The sequence below is a fragment of the Lactuca sativa genome, chromosome 3 (assembly GCF_002870075.4).
Source record: "Lactuca sativa cultivar Salinas chromosome 3, Lsat_Salinas_v11, whole genome shotgun sequence".
NCBI lineage: Eukaryota > Viridiplantae > Streptophyta > Magnoliopsida > Asterales > Asteraceae > Lactuca > Lactuca sativa.
Window position 1 is genome coordinate 109,378,550 of NC_056625.2, and position 19,433 is coordinate 109,397,982.

The following is a 19,433-nucleotide window of genomic DNA, read 5'->3' on the forward strand; positions in this document are numbered from 1 at the left end:
TATCCTCCTACCCAGTGAAATGGTGACATGTGTAACATTTAATGTTCATTTAATGAAATTTTAGGATACTAATATGACACATGTCGTCATTTAAATGGGTAGGAGGATTGGTAGAATCAAAAGTAGGAGGATATTTAATTTCTCTTATTGATTACCTCCTTCACATATTAATTTAATATCTTTTTTTAATTATCCCTTTTTAATACTCGTATAATCAAAATTGCTTTATTACAATTATTTCTCGACTAACGGAAGGTTCGCTTCGTTAACAGAAGGATTTTCGGGTTGTTACGATTCCACCCCCCCCCCCCCCCTTAAAATGATCTTGTCCTTAGAATCAGTTACGGCTACGAATAAGTTAGGGTAACGAGTACCACTAGTACCACTGTCCCCATCCTGTCGTCTCGTAACCACCATGCTGTCTTTGAAATAAAATCACAAAACAATCAGAGACCCAATCGAGATCACTCACACTCGATCACTCACCCTACTTGATTCTTTGGTTTCCTAAGGAATCTTACTCGGACTGACCACCAATCCAATGTTTCCAGTAGTATGGGCCCTATACTACCTTCCACATCGTATCAGTACTCACTCCCAGTCTTCTTCCTAGGATCCCAAATCACAAGCATACCATATACAGGCTATACCCTAATCAGCCCCTCATAAGCTCCTTATTGCTACCTACTCACTCACAAGTATTCTCTTAGTAGCAGGAATCTCCTAGGCTAAGGCATCACAAATCAGGCCACTCTAGTCCTATCATGATTACCTAGCCTACCCAAGCATGCATAACTCATTACATAATATCTCATAATATAAAACATAAGGGTATTTTGGGAAATCACCGTTCGGGCGCTTGCTGATTGTACACACTGTTTCTTTCCATCTCTTTCATATTTCTTTACTTTAGAAAATTTGTTGGTCTTAAAATTTTTTTCTCAAATCCTCAGTTTAAGTTCAAATACACCTGAAGGTGAATCCGAATCCCTCAAACCAAGGCTCTAATACCAACTTGTAACACCGACTTTTTTCAATTTTTTTTTTCAAATTTCATAATTCATAATAAAATCAAAATGTATCTCAAATCATAAACATTCATCTCAAAATATAAGTAATCAAAACATCTCCCCAGAATCTCAGCAAAATACTCCAACAATGTGTACAATCAAGCTGGCGCCTTCCCACGATCCTCGCTGGTACCTTAAACACATTTCACACAACACGGTAAGCATAAATTCTTAGTGAGTTCCCCAAAATACCACATACAACACATACACCACTCAAGGCTACAATATGACCCTCCGGTCGATGTATCTCAGCGGAACCCTCCAGTTCCGTATCGTTGGGTCCTCCGACCCGGTCTGTCTCGTTGGACCCTCCGGCCCGGTCTATATCATTGGACCCTCCGGTCCGGTCTATATCACACAGCATACATATATCACAAACACATATACACAAATAGCACATAACATAAAAGACCCTCCGGTCTGCTCAGGGTTTCCACACTAGGTAATGTATAGTGAGAAGACTCACCTCGGGAATGTCTCAGAAAGTCACCACTCGGTATCTCTGAACCTCGAAACAACGACCTAGCCCCACCTAATCACATAAAGTAATTATTTAAATCATTAACGGCTCCCAAGGCTAGACTACACCCCTTCCTAAAATCCACAGAAGGGTAAAAGACCATTTTACCCCTTTCTGATCCAAAAATACTATTGTTGACCAAAACCTAAAAGTCAACGAAAGTCAACGGTCAAACTTTGACCCAACTCGTCGAGTGTACGTTGGCGAATCGGCGAGTCTACACATGCCCACTAACTCTTTAGTCCCGCTTGGCGCGTCGAGTCCCTCCCCTTGCTCGACGAGTCACCAGGCATGAATCGCGGGGCCACCCCGACTCAACTCGCCGAGTCTCAAGAACAAATCGGCGAGTACCGCCTCGAACTCCAGTCCTCTAATCCCCTTCTGACTCACTGAGTTATCCCCCAACTCGGCAAGTCTACTCACTGAGTGATTTACGTGAAACCCTAACCCTACTCGCCGAGTCTCAAGAACAACTCGGCGAGTTCATGCCATGCACAAACTCTACTGACCTCCTGAGGTCAGATCTGTACCCCTAAACCATAGATCTGGCCTTCCCAAGCATGAATGTCACGTAAAGTTCGAAACTTGATGCTTATATATCAACAAAATGGCATCAAATGGTGATTTGGCCCCAAAAATGGCAACCTAAGTCCAATAACCCCAAAATGACTCATAAAGCTCCCTGGGTTAAGGTCTCTGGACCTCTTTGAGTCCAGATCCAAGGCACAAACTCGAGAAGGGACCAAATACTCTACATAATCATCTTCTAAAGGGTTTGAAAACCCTAACTCTATGAATAACCACCCAAAACTGGAGAAAGTCCGAAGGAATACCTCAATATGAAACCCTTGAACAATGAAATCGCTGGATTTACACTTCCTTCAGCCTTCTCTTGCCTTGATCACCTTCTCCTTCAATTTATACCAACAAGAGATCAACAATGGCCGCTCCTTACCTCACCAACGGTCTAGGTCTCTCTCTGGGGTGTGGTAGCCGCTATTGACGGCCATAAGGGCCTTTAAATAGGTCCCAAACCCTGGAAATTAGGGCTTCATTAAACAGCGTGGACTCGCCGAGTCCGGACGTGAACCCGAATGAACATCCGCGACCCTACTCGGCGAGTCTTGACACCAACTCGCCGAGTTCCTCCACAACTCCAAAAATAAAATGAATAAAATAATATACCTGGGAATCCGGATGTTACAGTTAGTTTGTATTTTAGGGCTAATTTAATCATTAAATGGTCCTTGAGATATTTTGTTGAGAGTATGAGCTACTCCAGAAGGTTATAATGTTAGATCCTAGTGTTTCCAACGTCCCTTGAGCATGAAAACGGAGTATTGATGGATTAAGTCCAAGCATGCAAGGATTTAAGGTGGTATGATGAAGATAATGTGGTTTAATCCAAGTTTTTCCCCATTAAGACATGCAAAAGCATAAAGTTTGCAACTTATTGGCTTAATGCACTTTAATAAACCTAAATCTAGAATTGTACGTTGGGTCTTAACTAATAGAACGAGGTTTAGGCCAGTTGCAGCGTACGCTGGGCGTACCTTGGGTCAAAATGAAGGGAGAGGTCAAAATGGTAATAATAACAAAGAGGGGTGGAAAGTATGAATAATGATAACCAAAATCTTGAGTTTAGTGGGCTGTTGGTTAGCCCTTGGTGGACTCAATTCAGCAACAAATTAAATACCGAGAACAAGGGGTAGAAAATGTCCAGCAGAGCAGCGAAGTCTTTGAATACATGAAACGCTTTCTTACTAGAATGGATCTTATTGAAGTTAATGGTGTTTGGTGCAATTTTCAATTTGATTTTGTGTATGAAGGTATTTGTCATTATTTGGCTAAAGACAGATAGTAGCTATCATTTCTTATGTTCTATTACAAAAACAAGAATGTCCTTTACTAACCTTTTATTTTAGCAATTATTAATCGAAACAAAAATGTCTTATCATATCTCCCCCACACCCATCCACCCACCCACACAACCACGACATCCCTAAACGTATTAAAGATTTTGTGTTTTGATTTTTGTTATTTATCATAAAAACATTATATCACCATCAATTATGCATAAGAAATTAAATTAATCTTGATTTACATATAACTTAATTAGGTCATGATATAACCTAGAAAAGAACTTCACTAAAAGATATAGTAAAATACCCTTGATTTTTCTTGTACGGATCACCAATATCATATTTAGCCATCACCAATATCATATTTAGCCGTATATGAATATGTCCAAGAATGGACTAACTAAATTAATAGGGTCAAATTGAACACTTATTTTATGTAAAAGCAAAACAGTATAAACCCAAAACTGAAGTTGACCAGAAACAAACAATCAAACCTTTGTTCATCATAATATATACACCTTATGCCCAAACAAATTGTAATAAATTTACCATGACTCATACGATTAATTATTAATCAAATATCTTTTTGTCACTGATTTCATCTGGGTGTCACCATGATAGGTAACTTTCTTTTTGTCTTAACCGTTGGAAAATATACAATCTGATCTTCTTCCGCAACCCAAGTGTAACTCGTGACAAAATGATGAAGGAAAATACTGATTTCTAGCCTTGAGAACTCCAAACCGGGACACAACCTTTGTCCACCACCAAACGGTGTAAACTTGTTGCTATTGACACTCGCTCCCGTTTTCTACACATAGATACCAATATAATGTAAATTCAGTAAACATATTAAAATTATTTTACAAAGGGTTATTTTTCTAACAACCCTTAAGCTAACACACACCACTCTGCACCATGAACATCATGTGAAGGGTAAATTAGGGGGATGTTTGGCTTATCTTTTTAAGAGGCAAAAGTTCTTTTTGGAAAGATAAAATGTAAAAGATGTTTGGTAAAAGCATTTTAAAAGCTACTTTTGGATTTTGGATATAAGAAAAACTGACTTTTTGGAAAAGTCAGGAAAATCTGACTTTTTGTAACTTTTCCAAAAAGGACTTTTGCCTCTAAAAAAGATAAGTCAAACACCCCCTAGGTAGACAGTGGCCCACTAGGCGCTACTGACATAAGTCTCGATGGTTCCCAACAATTCACACTGGAATTAAAACTTCCACATTGTGGTGCTAACTGCTGAGACTCGAACCCTTGACCTGACAAAAGGTATAGATATTGTAAACATATAAAGAATCACTTATTTACCTCCCATCTCCATGGATCAAATTCATCGGGGTTTTCATAGTTTTCTTCATCCATATGAACGGAAGTCAATGATGCCAAAACACACCATCCTTTTGGGATCAAGTAGCCTTTGATTTCTACGTCTTCAACAGCTTTTCTCCAAATCGCATTGATGATATTCGCCATCCGAAGAGTCTCACTTATCACCTATAATAAAAACCAATTTCTTTACACCTCGTTTTCTACACAGACAAGACAAAACAAGTTGTACTGTGTTTGACATGCATTATACTATAACCGATATCAAAAATAACAAAATTTGTAGTATTTTGTCCGATCCAAAAAGACATAAATACCCTCCCCATCTAAAGACACGAAACTTACGCCTTGAGTAAACGGAAGTGAGACATAATCGGTCCAAGCATACCCTTCGCCCGATTCATCCTTTCGCTTCTTTAATTCATCATTTTCCTCCTGCCATTCATATAAAACTCAATCAAATCATAGCTCAAAGTCTCAAACAAGTTGTTGAAAAACATAAATGTATTCATTTCATAGTTGATACGCACCATAAGACAAGAAAGAGCAACAGGATTATCACTCAAGTATTTGACAGCTAGAGTCATGATCATGGGCACCGAGTCTTCCCCAGGGATCATCATCTCAATAATGTTCCCACTGATGAAATCCAAGGGTAACCGTTGCTGGGTCCCATCTGATTCACCTGTATCTCTTAACAACACATCAATGGCGTCATTTGGTGAACCTGAATCTTTTGTTTCTTTTTTCTCCATTGCCATTTTTCTATCATCTACAATCTTTCTCACCATCTTTAACATTCTTTCTTTAGCCTGCAATATTTCAAAGTTACTGATCCACTGAGATTTGGTAATGAATTTATAATGAATGAATTAATTACCTGGAGAGATTTATACATTCTGAAACCTGGAAGTTTGATTGGTAGACAAATTAAGCCTTTGATGACTTCCATGAATTCTCTCTTGAGGAACTCCATATCTTCACCTGGCTCCACACTCATCAACACCCTCACAAGAATTTGGAAAGTAATCTGCGTCAGCAGCCATAAAAAAGTGAGTGCGTCGTTAAAAAGGTGAAATTGAGATTCAAAATTGTGTAGAAACTTGATGAAATTCTGTTTTGATATCATCACTTTACTCATAACTTCTTGAAAATGATCTATAGGGACAATCTATCGTTTGTAAGAATGAAATTCGGATTATGTTAGTTATTATACAAAGTTTAAATCGTTCGAAAAAGCCGAACTCTGACAACGTGCTTATAGTTTTGTAAATGAATTATAAAAAAGTGAAAATCGAGATGCAAATTTATGTAGATATGGAAAAAGAATGATCACCCACATCAGAACGATATAAAAGGTAACGATTTTTAGTGATCTTGATGAAATTCTATGTTTAGTGATTACCCATAAAAGTCAAAGATTTCACCATGTTTCCTCTTAGAGGTAGTTACATACGTATTAAAAAGAATGAATACCCAGATCCGAAATCTATAAAAAGTAACAGTTTAAGTTATCTTGATGAAGTTCTATGTTGATATGATCACACTATTCATATGTTCTAGAAAACTATGTGTCGGTTTGACCACAAAAGTCAAAGATTTCACCATTTTTGTTTCCTCTAGGAGGTAATCATGTAGACATGGAAAATAACGATTACCCACATCAAAACTTCATAAAAGATAACAATTTTTTCGATCTTAAGGAAATTCTATATTGATATGATCAACTAATCATAAGTTCAAGAAAACGATATGTTTGACCACAAAAGTCAAATCGTGTACCTTTTTCGTTTCATCTTGGAGGTAAACAATAGGGTGGTGGGTATTTTTCCGATCGATCCAAGAAGACAATGCGAGCTTCACTGAATTCTCAATATCTTTAGTGATGCGAGCTTTGAATTGAGGAGACCTCAAGAAACCTCCGATAATCGCATGCAATCTCTTTTGTAATCCGCCATTGATTTGGAGTATTGAAGATTCACCAAGCAACTCGATCACGGATTTCGGATAACTCGGGATGAAAACATTGCCTTGGTTTTGTAAAACCACTTTGTTTACATCCGGATCCGTTGACACAATAATTGGTCTGCCCAAAATGTGTGTCTTAAACACCTTCCCATAACTATGAGAGATGAAACATAAATTTCTTAATTAGGTGTATAAAGATAGAGTTTATGTAAAGATGAGATGATTTATATGTTTGTAGTAGTAAGAGAGAGATTATGAAACTAAAGAAGACTTATTTTATGCTAAATTTGTTATAAGATTGTACTTCAAATTCTTGTGATTATAGCAATGTCATCGTATTAATTTTCATAGCTACTATTGAATAGATTTTTTAAATTACAATGTCATAATTGGGTTTTTTTAACCAAAAAAAAAAAGTTATATACTATAATTTTTATGATTTTCTATCTATCTTTTCTAAAGCTAATGTGTTTATTTTACAGGAGCTATTAATGTTTTTAAAAAAATCAAAATGATTTATCCATAGTTAAATTGGTCAAAGTTACCATTTCCAAAACATATAACTTAGAGAAATAGAGTTGTAAGTTTATCTTGAAAAGGTTTCATAATTTACGCTATGCATTTTCTAATCATTTGAAACCAATGTATGATTATCAAATACATAGATTGCAATTATTGAAGGTAGTAATGTGATAACATCATATGTAGATGTGGTGGGATAAACAAATGCACTTTTATGTATTATTATTACTATTTTTGTTGATATAATGATGTTCAATTTCCCATGTTAACTTTTGTTTATTTTATTTTAGAATCTTTTTTACTTTTTAGTAAAATATACCAATCCTTGACTTGCTTTATATTCAATTTGACCCTTTTCATATTGACAACTATCAACTATTAGCTATATTATATAGTTTTTAACATCATTTAATTATCAATGCAATCTAAAAAGTAATATCTAATAATAACAACAAAAAACTATTTTGTACCTTTAGATGATTAGATCCATGACACCATATCATAATAAAATATTGTTTATATGTTAGCTTCAAAATGCTATTATTAAGTTCATAAAATTTTGCTTTTACAACTTGTACATTTGATAACTACAGTAAAAAAAATTTCTATAATTGTCAAATGTCAAAATGAACACAAAATCTTAAGCTCAAAACAACGTACAACTCTAAATGCATAAAATCCAAGCATGCAAAACATAATATTGCTATCAATAAATACCAATTTCTCCAAGAAAAAGGATAAGAGTTCACTTACAGAGACTTGCGTTTCTCCATGAAACTGACAGGACGAGAAGTGAATCCAGACGCAATGAATTCAATTGTTTCTCCGATCAACGGCCAACCTGAGCTGCCTCGCGGTGGTTGCAGGCGGCGCTCCTCCTCTTGGTTATCTCCCAAACCCCATTTTCGGACAATCAAATACTTGTAGAATAACCATCCAAGAACAATCGATATGCAAATTAATTCCCAATTTCCAAACACCCATTTCATTTCCTCCATTCTTAATCGAAAAAAGCTTGAATCTGTGAATTCGGATATGAAATAACTCCTCGAGGTGGTGGTTGTGTTTTGTGAAGGAATGTTTTCTTTCTATGACGTTTGTAGTGAATTGGGAAGATTTTGAAATCTAAATAGAGCAGAAAAAGCAAGCAAGAGGCTTTCGAGTAATAAATATGAGAGAGAGAGAGGGGGGGATGGGTGTAAATGATATTGACTTTCTCGATTTTGCCTTTGATTCAACTTGTTTTTATTGTAAATGTATGTATCTTCATTCTGATTATGAGTTTATAATATAATTTTTTATTCCAGGAATAATGATAAGTTTTTTTAAAAAAGAAAGATAAACCAGGTTCTTTATAAAAAGAACGATTTGTCCAATAAAATAAATAATTTTTCTTGTGAGACATATAGAATAAATGTTTAATATTTGAGGTTGCTTTTTGAAATATGAAAACTTGTTAGCAACTGTAAAACATCTAGAATTTTTTTACTACCCAAACATGCAAATTGGTCATTAAGCCAAATTTTCAAATTTTGACTTGAAACAACAGCCTGTTCAAGGCCACTTTAGCACCACTTAAACCTGTAAAAATTTCAAATTTATTCCATATTAAGGTAGCTCATATGTTTAGCTTTAAAAGTACAACTCACACATATCCAACTGATTTTTCTACAGTTTTCTATGAATTTTACAAAACTGCATATGCCTGCAGCGAATTTCAGTGAAAAAGACGATTTTCACCTTGGTTAGGGATAATATCAGGTCTTGGGAAAAATCATGAACAAACTAGACTCAAAATTCAAACTTTCAGAGCCCAATTCGACTCCTGGTGATTTTTCTAGATTTTTTTCAAAACAGGGACAGATTGATAATTTTTCAGAATTTCGCAGCATTGCATTTTAAGGTTAATTGACAACTTAACTCATTAATCCATAACCAAAATCAACCATAAAGATGGAAATTGATTTTTTAACAGTAGCAATAATACTCTTGAGGGTGTTCATAAAAAGATTTTGACAACAATTAGCCATCAAAATACACCAAATAAAACTAGAGTTTAATCCTATCAACAGTCGATGATTGTAAGGAGAAAGAAGGTATGATTATTAACACCAAATAGGAAGAAATTGCCAAAGTAATCAATCAATTCTTCATCGATTGAAAAGGAATTAGACTTACAAAGAAGAAGAATCAATCATAACACTTCAATTGCACAGAAAATCCCGTCAATTGTCACAACCTCTTGCCTTGCGTTGCCGATGAGTTCTTTCCCACCCTCCTTGCGATCGTTTCTGCTGCCCGACACCCCCTACACGTTTCGGTCTTTTTTTTCTTCTTCTACTCCTTATCGATGCACAAAGAAATGGTAATAGCCTGAGTCGATGGAGGGCAGCCCCTTAATTCATACGTGATAAAAACATACCTGAAGAATAATCAATCCAAAGCTTTTTTAAGTTACAGCCGAATTTCACCCATAGTCCCACAAGTTTGGCTTTAAACCACCTTCCAACCTAACCCTAGACACATTGACATTGACAGGTTAAGTTTCATTTTATGACATTTTAGATACTCAACACCATTTACACCGATTAATGAATTATATTAACCCTAATAATTCCATAAATCAATTTAATTGGATTATATCTCCTCTATTTATTGATTGAGAAATTAAATATCCTCCTACTTTTTGTTCCTACATATCCTCCTACCCAGTGAAATGGTGACATGTGTAACATTTAATGTTCATTTAATGAAATTTTAGGATACTAATATGACACATGTCGTCATTTAAATGGGTAGGAGGATTGGTAGAATCAAAAGTAGGAGGATATTTAATTTCTCTTATTGATTACCTCCTTCACATATTAATTTAATATCTTTTTTTAATTATCCCTTTTTAATACTCGTATAATCAAAATTGCTTTATTACAATTATTTCTCGACTAACGGAAGGTTCGCTTCGTTAACAGAAGGATTTTCGGGTTGTTACGATTCCACCCCCCCCCCCCCCCCTTAAAATGATCTTGTCCTTAGAATCAGTTACGGCTACGAATAAGTTAGGGTAACGAGTACCACTAGTACCACTGTCCCCATCCTGTCGTCTCGTAACCACCATGCTGTCTTTGAAATAAAATCACAAAACAATCAGAGACCCAATCGAGATCACTCACACTCGATCACTCACCCTACTTGATTCTTTGGTTTCCTAAGGAATCTTACTCGGACTGACCACCAATCCAATGTTTCCAGTAGTATGGGCCCTATACTACCTTCCACATCGTATCAGTACTCACTCCCAGTCTTCTTCCTAGGATCCCAAATCACAAGCATACCATATACAGGCTATACCCTAATCAGCCCCTCATAAGCTCCTTATTGCTACCTACTCACTCACAAGTATTCTCTTAGTAGCAGGAATCTCCTAGGCTAAGGCATCACAAATCAGGCCACTCTAGTCCTATCATGATTACCTAGCCTACCCAAGCATGCATAACTCATTACATAATATCTCATAATATAAAACATAAGGGTATTTTGGGAAATCACCGTTCGGGCGCTTGCTGATTGTACACACTGTTTCTTTCCATCTCTTTCATATTTCTTTACTTTAGAAAATTTGTTGGTCTTAAAATTTTTTTCTCAAATCCTCAGTTTAAGTTCAAATACACCTGAAGGTGAATCCGAATCCCTCAAACCAAGGCTCTAATACCAACTTGTAACACCGACTTTTTTCAATTTTTTTTTTCAAATTTCATAATTCATAATAAAATCAAAATGTATCTCAAATCATAAACATTCATCTCAAAATATAAGTAATCAAAACATCTCCCCAGAATCTCAGCAAAATACTCCAACAATGTGTACAATCAAGCTGGCGCCTTCCCACGATCCTCGCTGGTACCTTAAACACATTTCACACAACACGGTAAGCATAAATTCTTAGTGAGTTCCCCAAAATACCACATACAACACATACACCACTCAAGGCTACAATATGACCCTCCGGTCGATGTATCTCAGCGGAACCCTCCAGTTCCGTATCGTTGGGTCCTCCGACCCGGTCTGTCTCGTTGGACCCTCCGGCCCGGTCTATATCATTGGACCCTCCGGTCCGGTCTATATCACACAGCATACATATATCACAAACACATATACACAAATAGCACATAACATAAAAGACCCTCCGGTCTGCTCAGGGTTTCCACACTAGGTAATGTATAGTGAGAAGACTCACCTCGGGAATGTCTCAGAAAGTCACCACTCGGTATCTCTGAACCTCGAAACAACGACCTAGCCCCACCTAATCACATAAAGTAATTATTTAAATCATTAACGGCTCCCAAGGCTAGACTACACCCCTTCCTAAAATCCACAGAAGGGTAAAAGACCATTTTACCCCTTTCTGATCCAAAAATACTATTGTTGACCAAAACCTAAAAGTCAACGAAAGTCAACGGTCAAACTTTGACCCAACTCGTCGAGTGTACGTTGGCGAATCGGCGAGTCTACACATGCCCACTAACTCTTTAGTCCCGCTTGGCGCGTCGAGTCCCTCCCCTTGCTCGACGAGTCACCAGGCATGAATCGCGGGGCCACCCCGACTCAACTCGCCGAGTCTCAAAAACAAATCGGCGAGTACCGCCTCGAACTCCAGTCCTCTAATCCCCTTCTGACTCACTGAGTTATCCCCCAACTCGGCAAGTCTACTCACTGAGTGATTTACGTGAAACCCTAACCCTACTCGCCGAGTCTCAAGAACAACTCGGCGAGTTCATGCCATGCACAAACTCTACTGACCTCCTGAGGTCAGATCTGTACCCCTAAACCATAGATCTGGCCTTCCCAAGCATGAATGTCACGTAAAGTTCGAAACTTGATGCTTATATATCAACAAAATGGCATCAAATGGTGATTTGGCCCCAAAAATGGCAACCTAAGTCCAATAACCCCAAAATGACTCATAAAGCTCCCTGGGTTAAGGTCTCTGGACCTCTTTGAGTCCAGATCCAAGGCACAAACTCGAGAAGGGACCAAATACTCTACATAATCATCTTCTAAAGGGTTTGAAAACCCTAACTCTATGAATAACCACCCAAAACTGGAGAAAGTCCGAAGGAATACCTCAATATGAAACCCTTGAACAATGAAATCGCTGGATTTACACTTCCTTCAGCCTTCTCTTGCCTTGATCACCTTCTCCTTCAATTTATACCAACAAGAGATCAACAATGGCCGCTCCTTACCTCACCAACGGTCTAGGTCTCTCTCTGGGGTGTGGTAGCCGCTATTGACGGCCATAAGGGCCTTTAAATAGGTCCCAAACCCTGGAAATTAGGGCTTCATTAAACAGCGTGGACTCGCCGAGTCCGGACGTGAACCCGAATGAACATCCGCGACCCTACTCGGCGAGTCTTGACACCAACTCGCCGAGTTCCTCCACAACTCCAAAAATAAAATGAATAAAATAATATACCTGGGAATCCGGATGTTACAGTTAGTTTGTATTTTAGGGCTAATTTAATCATTAAATGGTCCTTGAGATATTTTGTTGAGAGTATGAGCTACTCCAGAAGGTTATAATGTTAGATCCTAGTGTTTCCAACGTCCCTTGAGCATGAAAACGGAGTATTGATGGATTAAGTCCAAGCATGCAAGGATTTAAGGTGGTATGATGAAGATAATGTGGTTTAATCCAAGTTTTTCCCCATTAAGACATGCAAAAGCATAAAGTTTGCAACTTATTGGCTTAATGCACTTTAATAAACCTAAATCTAGAATTGTACGTTGGGTCTTAACTAATAGAACGAGGTTTAGGCCAGTTGCAGCGTACGCTGGGCGTACCTTGGGTCAAAATGAAGGGAGAGGTCAAAATGGTAATAATAACAAAGAGGGGTGGAAAGTATGAATAATGATAACCAAAATCTTGAGTTTAGTGGGCTGTTGGTTAGCCCTTGGTGGACTCAATTCAGCAACAAATTAAATACCGAGAACAAGGGGTAGAAAATGTCCAGCAGAGCAGCGAAGTCTTTGAATACATGAAACGCTTTCTTACTAGAATGGATCTTATTGAAGTTAATGGTGTTTGGTGCAATTTTCAATTTGATTTTGTGTATGAAGGTATTTGTCATTATTTGGCTAAAGACAGATAGTAGCTATCATTTCTTATGTTCTATTACAAAAACAAGAATGTCCTTTACTAACCTTTTATTTTAGCAATTATTAATCGAAACAAAAATGTCTTATCATATCTCCCCCACACCCATCCACCCACCCACACAACCACGACATCCCTAAACGTATTAAAGATTTTGTGTTTTGATTTTTGTTATTTATCATAAAAACATTATATCACCATCAATTATGCATAAGAAATTAAATTAATCTTGATTTACATATAACTTAATTAGGTCATGATATAACCTAGAAAAGAACTTCACTAAAAGATATAGTAAAATACCCTTGATTTTTCTTGTACGGATCACCAATATCATATTTAGCCATCACCAATATCATATTTAGCCGTATATGAATATGTCCAAGAATGGACTAACTAAATTAATAGGGTCAAATTGAACACTTATTTTATGTAAAAGCAAAACAGTATAAACCCAAAACTGAAGTTGACCAGAAACAAACAATCAAACCTTTGTTCATCATAATATATACACCTTATGCCCAAACAAATTGTAATAAATTTACCATGACTCATACGATTAATTATTAATCAAATATCTTTTTGTCACTGATTTCATCTGGGTGTCACCATGATAGGTAACTTTCTTTTTGTCTTAACCGTTGGAAAATATACAATCTGATCTTCTTCCGCAACCCAAGTGTAACTCGTGACAAAATGATGAAGGAAAATACTGATTTCTAGCCTTGAGAACTCCAAACCGGGACACAACCTTTGTCCACCACCAAACGGTGTAAACTTGTTGCTATTGACACTCGCTCCCGTTTTCTACACATAGATACCAATATAATGTAAATTCAGTAAACATATTAAAATTATTTTACAAAGGGTTATTTTTCTAACAACCCTTAAGCTAACACACACCACTCTGCACCATGAACATCATGTGAAGGGTAAATTAGGGGGATGTTTGGCTTATCTTTTTAAGAGGCAAAAGTTCTTTTTGGAAAGATAAAATGTAAAAGATGTTTGGTAAAAGCATTTTAAAAGCTACTTTTGGATTTTGGATATAAGAAAAACTGACTTTTTGGAAAAGTCAGGAAAATCTGACTTTTTGTAACTTTTCCAAAAAGGACTTTTGCCTCTAAAAAAGATAAGTCAAACACCCCCTAGGTAGACAGTGGCCCACTAGGCGCTACTGACATAAGTCTCGATGGTTCCCAACAATTCACACTGGAATTAAAACTTCCACATTGTGGTGCTAACTGCTGAGACTCGAACCCTTGACCTGACAAAAGGTATAGATATTGTAAACATATAAAGAATCACTTATTTACCTCCCATCTCCATGGATCAAATTCATCGGGGTTTTCATAGTTTTCTTCATCCATATGAACGGAAGTCAATGATGCCAAAACACACCATCCTTTTGGGATCAAGTAGCCTTTGATTTCTACGTCTTCAACAGCTTTTCTCCAAATCGCATTGATGATATTCGCCATCCGAAGAGTCTCACTTATCACCTATAATAAAAACCAATTTCTTTACACCTCGTTTTCTACACAGACAAGACAAAACAAGTTGTACTGTGTTTGACATGCATTATACTATAACCGATATCAAAAATAACAAAATTTGTAGTATTTTGTCCGATCCAAAAAGACATAAATACCCTCCCCATCTAAAGACACGAAACTTACGCCTTGAGTAAACGGAAGTGAGACATAATCGGTCCAAGCATACCCTTCGCCCGATTCATCCTTTCGCTTCTTTAATTCATCATTTTCCTCCTGCCATTCATTAAAACTCATTCAAATCATAGCTCAAAGTCTCAAACAAATTGTTGAAAAACACAAATGTATTATTCATTTCATAGTTGATACGCACCATAAGACAAGCAAGAGCCACAGGATTATCACTCAAGTATTTGACAGCTAGAGTCATGATCATGGGCACCGAGTCTTCCCCAGGGATCATCATCTCAATAATGTTCCCACTGATGAAATCCAAGGGTAACCGTTGCTGGGTCCCATCTGATTCACCTGTATCTCTTAACAACACATCAATGGCGTCATTTGGTGAACCTGAATCTTTTGTTTCTTTTTTCTCCATTGCCATTTTCCTATCATATACAATCTTTCTCACCATCTTTAACATTCTTTCTTTAGCCTGCAATATTTCAAAGTTACTGATCCACTGAGATTTGGTAATGAATTTATAATGAATGAATTAATTACCTGGAGAGATTTATACATTCTGAAACCTGGAAGTTTGATCGGTAGACAAATTAAGCCTTTGATGACTTCCATGAATTCTCTCTTGAGGAACTCCATATCTTCACCTGGCTCCACACTCATCAACACCCTCACAAGAATTTGGAAAGTAATCTGCGTCAGCAGCCATAAAAACGTGAGTGCGTCGTTAAAAAGGTGAAATTGAGATTCAAAATTGTGTAGAAACTTGATGAAATTCTGTTTTGATATCATCACTTTACTCATAACTTCTTGAAAATGATCTATAGGGACAATCTATCGTTTGTAAGAATGAAATTCGGATTATGTTAGTTATTATACAAAGTTTAAATCGTTAGAAAAAGCCGAACTCTGACAACGTGCTTATAGTTTTGTAAATAAATTATATAAAAGTGAAAATCGAGATGTAAATTTATGTAGATATGGAAAAAGAATGATTACCCACATCAAAACTATATAAAAGGCGACGAATTTTAGTGATCTTGATGAAATTCTATGTTGACGCCATCAAAAAATTAAACACGAATTCTAGAAAATTATAAGTTTGACCATAAAAGTCAAAATTTTCACCATGTCTCCTCTTAGGGATACTTACATACGTATGAAAAAGAATGATTACCCACATCAGAAATCTATAAAAAGTAACAGTTTTAGTTATCTTGATGAAGTTCTATGTTGATATGATCACACTAGTCGTAAGTTCTAGAAAACCATCTGTCAGTTTGACCACAAAAGTCAAAGATTTCACCATTTTTGTTTCCTCTAGGAGGTAATCATGTAGACATGGAAAATAACGATTACCCACATCAAAACTTCATAAAAGATAACAATTTTTTCGATCTTAAGGAAATTCTATATTGATATGATCAACTAATCATAAGTTCAAGAAAACGATATGTTTGACCACAAAAGTCAAATCGTGTACCTTTTTCGTTTCATCTTGAAGGTAAATAATAGGGTGGTGGGTATTTTTCCGATCGATCCAAGAAGACAATGCGAGCTTCACTGAATTCTCAATATCTTTAGTGATGCGAGCTTTGAATTGAGGAGACCTCAAGAAACCTCCGATAATCGCATGCAATCTCTTTTGTAATCCGCCATTGATTTGGAGTATCGAAGATTCACCAAGCAACTCAATCACGGATTTCGGATAACTCGGGATGAAAACATTGCCTTGGTTTTGTAAAACCACTTTGTTTACATCCGGATCCGTTGACACAATAATTGGTCTACCCAAAATGTGTGTCTTAAACACCTTCCCATAACTATGAGAAATGAAACATAAATTTCTTAATTAGGTGTATAAAGATAGAGTTTATGTAAAGATGGGATGATTTATATGTTTGTAGAGTAGTAAGAGAGAGATTATGAAACTAAAGAAGAAGTATTTTATGCTAAATTTGTTATGAGATTGTACTTCAAATTCTACCATATTAGAGGGTAGATTAGACTTTAGAGCTTTGATAGTATAATAGTATAAAGGGATGCAAAAAGTATAAATCTTTAGTTATATTGTTCATGGAACAGCAGGGGTAAAATGGTCCATAAACTATCATCAAGCCATGAAGGGTAGAACCGTCATGTTTATCAAGGGACAAAACTGTCATTTTTGTCTTATATGAACTAACATTTTTGTCAAGGGTATAATAACAATGCTGGAAAAATTTAACCTTGAAAAGCATCAAACTATGATTTCGTCAAAATTGTCAATACTACCATGTTAAAAAGCATTAAATGCAGGGGTATTTTAGTCACAAACTGTTAACAGTAAAAAAATAAAATAAAAATTGTCCATCAAAAGTAGCCAGACCTCTTCTGAGTTCTTTAAATAATGGTGTGCTTATATACATTATAAAACGACTCTACAATTCCACAATTAAGTCAATATTTCATCTAGGTAGAGTTAACTGATTTATCTGTTATGTACATAAGGGTATTTTAGTCACAAACTTTTAATGATAAAAAAATATGTGTCTTTTTACATTAAAATCTGTTAATGTTAACCAAAATTTTTTTAGCAAAAAAACTTTGCATTCAAAAGTCGAATTTTCCCGATTATCAAATACATAGATTGCAATTATTGAAAGTAGTAATGTGATAACATCATATGAAGATGTGGTGGGATGAACAAATGCACTTTTATGTATAATTATTATTTTTTTCGTTGATACAATGATGTTCAATTTCCCATGTTTATTTTATTTTAGATTCTTTTTTACTTTTTAGTAAAATATACCGATCCTTGACTTGCTTTATATTCAATTTGACCCCTTTCGTATTGAGAACTATCCACTATTAGCTATATTATATAGTTTTTAAAATCATTTAATTATCAATGCAATCTAAAAAGTAATATCTAATAATAGCAACAAAAAACTATGTTGTACCTTTAGATGATTAGATCCATGACATCAACACTATAATAAAATATTGTTTATATGTTACCTTCAAAATGCTTAATAAATTTTCGCTTTTACAACTTGTACGTTTGGTAACTACAGTAAAAAAAATTGTATAACTGACAAATGTCAAAATGAACACAAAATCTTAAGTTCAAAACAACGTACAACTCTAAATGCATAAAATCCAAGCATGCAAAACATAATATTACTATCAGTAAATACCGATTTCTCGAAGAAAGAAGATAAGAGTTCACTTACAGAGACTTCCGTTTCTCCATGAAACTGACAGGACGAGAAGTGAATCCAGATGCAATGAATTCAATTGTTTCTCCGATCAACGGCCAACCTGAGCTGCCTCGCGGTGGTTGCAGGCGGCGCTCCTCCTCTTGATTATCTCCCAAACCCCATTTTCGGACAATCAAATACTTGTAAAATAACCATCCAAGAACAATCGATATGCAAACTAGTTCCCAAATTCCAAACACCCATTTCATTTCCTCCATTATTAATTCAAAAAAGCTTGAATCTGTGAATTCGGATATGAAACGGCGAATAACTCCTCTGTTCTTGAGGTGGGGGTTGTGTTTTGTGAGGGATGTTTTCTTTCTATGACGTTTGTAGTGAATTGGGAAGATTTTGAAATCTAAATAGAGCAGAAAAAGCAAGAGGCTTTCGAGTAATAAATATGAGAGAGAGAGAGAGAGAGAGAGAGAGAGAGAGAGAGAGAGAGAGAGAGAGAGAATGGGTGGAAATGATATTGACTTTCTCAAAACTTTCTCGATAGTGTCTTGATTCAACTTGTTTTTATATGGGATTCAATTCCTTTAAGAAAAATGATAAATCTCAGAAAATCCCTAACTGATTATTGTCAAAAAAATCTGTTGTTATAGTTACATGGGATTCACTTTTACTGTTTTACTCAAATCCAATTTTGCTACAGATTTTAATTTTGTTCAGTAGAGTTTTTTTTGTTTGTTCTTTAGAATAGTAATATAGAATATCTTCATTCTTCAATCTGGTTGTTGTTAGAGTTTTAATTCATTAGCTTTATAAGTTATAACTAATGTATATATTGCTTTTTTTTTAAATTGATGAGGTTGATGATTATGAGTTTATAATATAATTTTTTATTTCAGGAATAATGATAAGTTTTTTTTTTTAAAAAGAAAGAATAAATGTTTAATATAAAAAGAATGATATGTCCAATAAAATAAATAATTTTTCTTGTGAGACATATAGAATAAATGTTTAATATAGTATTAACAATGATATATTGGAGGTTGCTTTTTGAAATATGAAAACTTGTTGTGAGCAACTGTAAGAACATTTTAAAAAATATTGAGTTATTAAGATTAAAGTGTCTTTT

At 35.7% G+C, this 19,433-nt stretch overlaps 2 protein-coding genes across 6 annotated transcripts; both read right to left on the reverse strand.

The window, feature by feature from the left end:
* Positions 1-3,824: 3,824 nt before the first annotated feature.
* LOC128132650 (3-epi-6-deoxocathasterone 23-monooxygenase CYP90C1-like) lies at positions 3,825-9,803 on the reverse strand. Of its 5 annotated transcripts, XM_052769378.1 has the most exons (9): positions 9,703-9,803; positions 9,459-9,623; positions 8,034-8,861; positions 6,573-6,912; positions 5,671-5,820; positions 5,321-5,602; positions 5,136-5,225; positions 4,773-4,958; positions 3,825-4,263 (listed from the first exon to the last, which is right to left on the reverse strand). In XM_052769378.1, the coding sequence occupies exons 3-9, from the start codon at positions 8,276-8,278 to the stop codon at positions 4,051-4,053; spliced, it is 1,506 nt and encodes a 501-aa protein (XP_052625338.1). In that variant the 5' UTR covers positions 8,279-8,861; positions 9,459-9,623; positions 9,703-9,803; the 3' UTR covers positions 3,825-4,050. The 5 variants fall into 5 exon arrangements, with proteins under 5 accessions (XP_052625338.1, XP_052625340.1, XP_052625337.1 ...); XM_052769380.1 differs by lacking the exon at positions 9,703-9,803 and having other exon boundaries at positions 8,034-8,200; positions 9,459-9,696; XM_052769377.1 differs by lacking the exon at positions 9,703-9,803 and having other exon boundaries at positions 8,034-8,301; positions 9,459-9,696.
* Positions 9,804-13,802: 3,999 nt separating this feature from the next.
* On the reverse strand, positions 13,803-18,765 carry LOC111897310 (3-epi-6-deoxocathasterone 23-monooxygenase CYP90C1). Its single transcript, XM_023893265.3, has 7 exons — positions 18,326-18,765; positions 16,591-16,930; positions 15,651-15,800; positions 15,301-15,582; positions 15,114-15,203; positions 14,751-14,936; positions 13,803-14,241 (listed from the first exon to the last, which is right to left on the reverse strand). The coding sequence occupies exons 1-7, from the start codon at positions 18,568-18,570 to the stop codon at positions 14,029-14,031; spliced, it is 1,506 nt and encodes a 501-aa protein (XP_023749033.1). The 5' UTR covers positions 18,571-18,765; the 3' UTR covers positions 13,803-14,028.
* Between the last annotated feature and the right edge of the window lie 668 nt (positions 18,766-19,433).